Source organism: Cenococcum geophilum (assembly GCF_001692895.1).
Source record: "Cenococcum geophilum 1.58 unplaced genomic scaffold K441scaffold_105, whole genome shotgun sequence".
In the NCBI taxonomy this organism is placed as follows: Eukaryota; Fungi; Ascomycota; class Dothideomycetes; order Gloniales; family Gloniaceae; genus Cenococcum; species Cenococcum geophilum.
Genome location: NW_027137663.1, coordinates 58,695 through 67,470, shown reverse-complemented (window position 1 = coordinate 67,470; position 8,776 = coordinate 58,695). Strand labels below are relative to the sequence as shown.

At 31.2% G+C, this 8,776-nt stretch overlaps 1 protein-coding gene across 1 annotated transcript; it reads left to right on the top strand.

Annotated features, from left to right (window-relative positions):
- Positions 1-216: 216 nt before the first annotated feature.
- On the top strand, positions 217-447 carry K441DRAFT_493743 (uncharacterized protein; the record flags this gene model as incomplete). The annotated part of the gene is made up of 1 exon (XM_067641990.1): positions 217-447. A coding segment is annotated over one exon (231 nt), but the record flags the coding sequence as incomplete, so codon positions are not given.
- Between the last annotated feature and the right edge of the window lie 8,329 nt (positions 448-8,776).

Sequence of the window (8,776 nt, the reverse complement as noted above, 5' to 3'; positions counted from 1 at the left end):
TTACGGAAACTCATTTATATAAGATTAAAAGAATTTATAAGATAAATTGCTTATAATAGTATACTAAACATCTACGTAACTGTAAGATAAGAATCAATTACCAGGCAGCCGATGTTTATTATTAGGCTAGCTACAATGCCTAGCGCACTAGGGGTTACTATTGATATAACCTTAGAACCGCTATTATGGGCGGCCAAAAATAGGTATATAACTACTGTAAAGCTCCTGCTCGAAAATGGTGCTAGTATTAAGTCTAAGAATAATAAGAGTGGATTAACACTATTAAACTCGGCCTTAAACAATAGCTATATTAAAGGGGTCAAGTTACTTCTCAAAAACGGCGCCGACATTATAACTACAAGCAATAATAGATGGACACTATTAAACTCGGCCTTAAATAATCGCCATATTAAAGTAGTTAAGTTGCTTCTTAAAAACGGCGCCAATATTATAACCGTAAACAGTAGTAAATAGACACCATTAAACTCGGCCTTAAATAATAGCTATATTAAAGTGGTTAAGTTACTTCTTAAGAACGGCGCTAATATTATAACCGTAAATAGTAGTAAATAGACACTATCAAACTCGGCTTTAAATAATAGCTATATTAAAGTAGTTAAGTTGCTTCTTAAGAAAGGGGCCAATATTACAATTATAAGCAATAATAGATAGACACTATTAAACTCGGCCTCGAATAATAGCCATATTAAAGTGATTAAGTTGCTATAGTCTACGCTACAATAACCTACTATACTAAATTATAACTATATAGACGAGGAGTAGAGGGAGACTTACTAGTGGGTAAATGCTTATTTCGCTGCACTATTTATACTATTACTAATAAGACCTACCAATTAACCGTTCTTACCGCTAACTAAGTTTAAATAAACGCCTACTCCTCCTATATCTAAACGATCCTCACTACTTACTAAGTTTAAATAAACGCTAACTCCACCTACTAAGTTGCTAGTAAGGAACGACCCTACTACTTTACCTATATTACTAAGCCCGCCGTATCGTCTAATAAGCCTAAAAAGGCTAGGGGGTAGCACACCTATAGTTCTACTAAAGCGCTAAAGACGTTTAAGACGATAGGTGGAGTAGGTGGATTTAGAATTAAAAGTAAATAGAGTAGGTAGATACTAATTTAAAAGTAAGTAGATACTGGTTTAAAAGTAGGTAGATACTAATTTAAAAGTAGGTAGAATAGGTAGATACTAATTTACACCTAGGTAGTTCTTAAGCCTTACGTATACTTTGTTCTTTAGCGCTTTACCTTATTAGGCAATTATATACTAGCTCAGAGTTAACCAAAGACGTAACTATTTAACTGCGTTTGGCGATTCTAGTAAATACGACCGTTCCTAACCAATAGTGCTTATTTATAATCTACTGCTTTACTTTATTAAAGCCGCTACCTTATACTATACTTAATATGCATATAAAAGAGTTCTCTACGATTTGATTAGGCTCTGCTACTAATATTAATGGTATTAATAGGGGGTAGTCGGATTACGTTCCCTAACGAGATTTTAAATCTTTAGCGATCGTGATCCAAAATATAGGGTATCTCTATTACTGTAATAGCCACTACAATAACAAAGACACCCTATATTTTAGTAAGTAGTTAATCTACTACAGTCTAAAATCTTAATCATTAGAAATTTAAGGTGCCTCTACGGCTTATAAGAAAGGCAGTAAGGTTACTTAGTAGGTTAATTTTTAAAGTCTAGCGGCCTAGTTAAGTAGTAGTAGTAGTAGTAGTAGTGAGGTTTTTAGGCAGAGATTTAAGCCTTTAGGGCAAGCTATCGCGACCTTCCTTTTAATTAATTCTTTATTATCTTCTTCTTAATAGAGGCTTCGGCTAAGGAGTAGTAGTATCTTTTATCCCTTACTTATTAGGCGAGTTAATAGGCTCTTCTATAAATATAGTAGTAGTCTTTAAACTAATCTTACCTTTATAAATTTTAATATCTTTAAGCCACTCAATCTTCTATTTATCTAGTAGCTAAATATAATAGATTATCTTATCGTTATAGCTAATTAGAACACCCTTTTTTACTTATAAAGTAAACCTAGCTAATTTTACGCGATCTTTTTTAGCTATAAGGGAGTAGACGGTAAATCCTAGAGCCCATAGGTAGTATATTAAGGGAGGTTTACCCTTAAGCTTTTTATAAGGTAATATACTATTAAGAACTCTTATAGGGCGTCTATTTTTAATATATATAGCTATAAGTAGTATATTAGGCTATAAAAAATATAGTATATTACCGGTAAGGATTATTATTAGGTAAAATCTAAGTAAATAGTTATACAGCCGTAAGGTATAGGCAACCCTAGGGTAACCTAGGGGTGACTCGCCTATAAGGTGTGTGCTCTACACATACCTAAGGAAAACCCTTCCTACTTCACACATAGACTCCTCCTTTTCCCTTAAGGATTTGTCTCTGTCTATACAATATACCCTATTATTCTATTATTAGACTCCCTATCTAAATTCTTACCTTATATTTAAATTCTTACTAATCCCCTTAGGAGGATAGCTGGTTTAATTTTTCTATAATACCTCTAAAAAGAAAACCGACGCCTATACCTAATGGTGTTACGGACCTTATATCGGCAGTAGTGCGACTACTAAGAATGGATATAAATGGGTTGGTTAAGATAGTATAGGAGGCGCTAGAACCGATCGAGCTATAGGATAAGGGGTAGCTAAGTTATATGGCTAGTTATATTATAAGTTCGAAACGTAGGAATATAGGAATATAGGAACGCGATATACTAACGTACTAAACCCTTTACTATAGGGAGGAGTTATATATTTAAGGACATATGGTCTCTATAAATGGTTTCTCTTCTTTATAGTAAATCTTAGAATATAATTAGAGTTAATCTATTAGGCAACTACTCTACTAGTTATTATTACGTTGTTAACTTCTTATCTACCTATATACCTAGCCCATTAATAAGTCTACTGTAGTATTTCCTATAAGGCTTTATTATATATTTACTACTAGGGTTGTTTTAGATAATGCGAATAAGCGAGTATAAAATATCCTTTATCTAATAGAAAATGCATAAAATATCGCAATTAATAAGGATAAAAGTGCCCTATGCAGAGCTTTTCTACCCTAACTAGGTAGAATAGGACTCGGTTCTAGCAGAATTCGGTAGAATTTAGTAGACTTAGTAGAATTTGGAAGATATTACAGATATTACAGATATTGCGGATATTGCAGATATTGCGGATATTGTGGATATTGCGGATATTACGGTACCTTTCCCTCCTAACTACATAATAGCTAAATACTTAGAGAAAATCCACCTATTTCTCTTATAGTTCTTCTCTAATGCCAATTCTTTAAACACTTTGTTTTCTCAAGAGTTTTAGGATCTATCTATATTCTCTCCCATAATACCGTACAATGTCCCCCTAAAAAGACTCTTTCTAGCTCATCGCTTATTGCTAGAATTAAGAGAATTTTAATTGCCATAAGCGAGAGCCATGGCCAGCGCTTTTGTTACTGTTCTTAAGACCACCACTAAAGTATAGTTATTAAAATCTTATATAGCGTCTTAGAGATAAAGTCCTTATACTTGTCTTAACTTTTTAGTTAAAACATTATGCTATTAAAATCCCCAGCAATCTTATTAAACTCGTTAAGGTCTTAACCTAAAGCTAGCTTTTTATACAATAACATACTTCTAGGCGTAGAACTCCTATTCCGATATCTTTCCTAAAGCTCTTTAACGCCGTCAAGTACAGGCTTACGCTACTCCTTCTTCCAAACCTGCTTAATATATCTTATATAACGGGCTAGATAAAGAATAAGTACAGCGGCGTAAAGGGGCGAGTTATCTGTTTTATAGTAATATCTATTAAAGGTATTTTAAGCATTTTTAATGCGTTTAGAGAACTCCTTATCAGATATATACTCCTTCTATTATATAATATTAGCTAAATTAAGAAATAAAAAGGGGAGATAAACTAACCTAGGATTTATTAAGGTGCTTAATTATAACATCTATTATAAAGAGTACATTCTTAAGCGTTGCTTCGTATTCCTAGCATTTTAGGGTTACCTGGTAGAATATTTAAAGAAAACTTTTTATTATATAAAGCGCCTCCCAGTCCTTTAGACTAAGATAGTCTTTTTTAAGTGTATTAGGGTTACGCTTAGTATACGTATTAAGGGCAGACTCTTTCTAAATTGCTACGCTGAGCATAAAATACCAGCTATTCTATCTCGTATAATTATTAAGCGGAATTCTTCTCCCTATAAGACTTTTAAACTCCCTTATACGACCAGCTAAGCTATAGGTGTGTATAGTAATATTATAAAGCTTTCTAAGTACGCCAAGTTTCTAAAATATATTACTTTTCTCTTTCTCCTCTTTTCCTTTAACCTTATCTTCTTTATACAACTCAATATTATTAAGAATAATTAAGTTTTTAAAGAGGAAAGCCTATACGGTAAGGTTAAGAATATAACCCTAATAGCGGATCTGTTAGTAAACGGGATTCTATTTAATTCCTTCCTGCTAAAGAAGCTAGTTACTTATTATATAACAGAGCTTATTATTTACAGTATAGTTATTGGATATAACAGCACCTAGCTTTCGCGTAATCCCGTAGTCCTTAAGCACTAAAAGGAGAGTATTCTATTACTTGTCCCTACTATAAAAGGCTACTATACAAAGGCTAAAAAGAGCGCTTGTAAGCTTTTCCTGGCTGTTAATAAAATAGCCGCAAATTATAAGGAGAAGGTAATTATTTAAAGAGGTCCAGATATTAACAGAGAGATAAATACTTATTAGTGCAGACTACAGCCTCTTTCGTATAATATCCTTTTATAATAGCTATAAATTATAAATCTTTTTACTAACTGCTAAATAGGCTATAGTTATATAGCCGTCTACTTTAGGATTAATCGACTATAGAAGAACATGGAACTCTGGCCACTTAACTATCTAAAATAGTAAGTTTTATACGATAATTAATGTAATAAGGGCCTTATTAATAACTTCCTTCTTTAGGACCGCTCGAAGTACTTCTAAATCTAGCTCTTCTATCTTTTAAGATAACGCTTTAAGGTAAAAGTCTTTTAATTAATCCTATATTGCTTCTTTCATACAACTAGTTTTAGGCTTAACTATAATGCTATGCTTTAACGCTAAGTAGTTTTAGAAGTTAGAAGTTAACTATATAGCGTATAACTCTGTGCAGTATTTACAATAGAATAAAAGATAGGCTTTTTTATTTCGTATGGGCTCATTACCGCCTAGTAGATAGGTATGCTCTTATACTAAAAGAGCTGAGCGACCTCTTATATTTTTTAATTTAGAGGTATTAATAGAGTCGAGAGCTTCTGATTCCACTTCTAAAGCTATATTTTATACAATAATAAAGAAGAAGAAGGCGACTGAAAATTTATTTGGGGTATGCCAAGACTTACCGCGATAAGATTTATCTAAAACAACCCTGTTTACTACTAAAGTTACGGTATTAATAAAGTTAAATAATATACTACTAAAAGCAGTAGCTATAATAGTGTTAATAGCAGCAACTACATTGGGATTAGGTAACGATACTAGTATAGTAAACACTAACTCTTAGCTAGTTACCGTTAGATAGCTACAGGGAATAGTTAATTAATTAATAGATAATAATAGGATACTTAAAGAAAGAATTAACGGGATCGGAGTAGCTAAGGTTAAGTTACCCTTAATTAAGCAATTCTTAGAAGAGAAGTTAAAGCTTAAGGGATTTCTTATATAAATACACTTTAAGGTTATATAGGAAAAAGTTAAACTAGGAACGCCTATAGATTAAATTACTTATATAGGATTGTTTTTAACGGGAAGAGCACTTAAGTGGTTTAAGCCTTACTTTACGGAGGTATAGGAGTATAGTATAACAACTACTAGCTAAGAGGTATAGTATATATTCTTAAGTTAGGACGGGTTTACGGAATACCTAACGCAAATATTTAGAGACTTAAAGGCAACTACTACGGTAGAATAAAACCTTTAAAACCTAGTATAAAAGACTTTAGTAATTAGGTATACAACGCAGTTTTAAATATTAGTAATATAGGTTAAATAGAATAATAAGGCGCTTATAGTACAGTATAAGTAAGGACTTAAGGCGAAAGTCTAAGATGTAATTATCCTAATAGAAGATGCGGATACTCTTAGGGATTTAATTAACTAAGCAATTAAGATTAATAATAGGATCTACCAAAGAGAGTAGACTAAGAAGAGTTAGGATAGAGTTCTATAGTTGTATAAGGCGTAGGGCATGCAATAATATAGTTAAAATTAGAAACTATAGTATGGCGCAGAGCTAATAGACCTAAGTAGTACTAAAGAAAATAGAAAATAAAATAAATAATTATAGAAACCTAGAGGATAAGGATTAAGTAATTAAAGGTCTAAGGAGTAGAGGCTAAACTAGGGATCTTAGTAGAAGACGTTTAGGCGGACTCTATAGCAAGAAAAATAGTTTAAAAAAAGAGCTTATATAAATTACGGAAAATAGGGTTATTATATTAAAGACTATAGAAGTAGTTAAAGTTACTACATAGTAAAAGGAATAAGACTAGTAGAAGATATATACGTATAAAGGGACGATAGTATACTATAAGGAACAAAAGAATATTTAATTAAAAGTTTCGCGTTTTATTATAGTAACGTATACTAAATTTATAAGGACGCTAAATATGGTGTAAGCTATTAGCTATAGGAGCCAAAATTATTAAAGTTTAGAGGAACTAATAAACTATCTCGTAGATTAGATATTAAAGACGATAAATTTAATATAGGCGAAATATTTAGTAATAATAAGGTAATAAAAGTAGCTTACTAAGAGTATATAGACCTTAGAGATATTATAAAAGAGGTAAAGGATAATTCCACTATAGAATAGGGAATATTAGTAGGGATTAAGACCCCACTAGACATGATATCTATTACTTTATAAGACGTAAGAGAAGTAGGACAGTAAACTACTTTAGCACTTAATAAAGGCAAAAGGCTAAAGGCTTAAGATTTTTAAGAAGAGATAAAAAATGCTTAAGATTCCTAAGACGGGATAAGATAAGCTTAAGGACCTATAATAGACAACAACCAATAGAGTAGAGTAACGGCTTAGTTTAGTAATATATAAATAAGCTTAGGACGAAGTTTCCCAAAGGTATAAAACTCTTAAGACGAGATAAATAAGATTTAAGATTCTTAAGACGAGATGAGAATACTAAAGAAGCCTAGTTAGACTAAGGCTAGAGCTAAGCTTAGGATAGAAGCAAGCTTAGGATTAAAAATTCTATAGGACTAAGATTTCTAGATATAAATAAGGACTATTAAACAAACTAAAATTAAGAAATAAGAAGACTTTAAGAATTTACTTATAAGGCGAAAACCAAAAGAAAATATAGAGGAATTTAGATAGAGAATCCTTATATAGTAAGAATAGAAACTAGACTAGAGATCTAGTATATTAGGTTATACAAGGGACAGAGCACCTATATAAAGAATTACTAATAGGCCTAAGGCAGGTACGCTAAGAGCTAAGTAGCTTACTAAACTAGAAGATAAAGAGGATTTAAGGATTTTAACTAGGTTTAAAGAACGGCACATAAAGGGCTATTATAATACAGTAATAAGAAGATACTTCCTTATGGACAAGCTATATACACTCTAATAGCTATACTAAAAGTGGTATAGACAGCGACATAATAACAAGTAGGAAGATTTCTATATATAGTTAGATAAGTAAGTTATCTAGGACTACTTAATTACTAAGAAGGCTATAACTTATATTAAGGGAGCCTTAATTATAATATTAACAGATCTAAAGGAATAATTAGAGGACTAGAGAAGTAAGAGATATATTTTAATACCTACAAATAAAAACGTAACGTTTAGATTAATATAATAAAGGTTTAAACTTAAAGATAAAGACGAGTTAAAAGTTAACCTAAAGCACCTAGTATATTACACGTTATTATAAATCGCGTGTGTAGATGATATATACAATATATATAAAAATCCAAAAGAAAAGAATTAGAAGTACCCTATAAGGATATATTAGGCGCTAGATAAGTAATAATATAGGAATACTAAGTATATATATAAATGGCATCTAGTAGAAGTTTAGGAGTTAGGAGACTTAATACTTTAACTAAAAAGATTCCTTATGGAAGAATACTTAGACGGATAATAGTAGTGGAAATGCCTAAAGAATATATATCTATAGTATATAGAGAATAAAAAGCAAACTAGGTATTGGCTAAAGAGTGAGCTAAGTATATAAGAATTAAGTAGCTAATAGTTAGGAAAAGTAAAGGCCTATAAAACTAAAGGGAGCCAGTAGTAAAGCCTTAGACCCTTAAAGGAATTTAAGGACAATACCTAAATTTATAAGTTAATTAGCAAGATTAATAGTTTAAAGCACTAATAGATAGTAAAGTAATGCGGAACTATATTTTATTAGCAGTAGTTAAAAGAATAGGACTACCTTATAGACAGAAGGAATAACTTTACCTATTAGTTATAATTTTAGGAGATCTAATAACCTATAGAGGAGGGATTATTAACTTTAAAATAGGACCTATTTAGATAACCATTAAAGGGAGACAAATTAAGATATCTTTTAATATCCTATTATTAGGACGGGATAAGGTAGTATTAGGTATACCTTAGTTATAGGAATATAATCTAAAGATTAATTAGATTATAGGTTAGGTTAATATTAGGGATACTTAATAATATA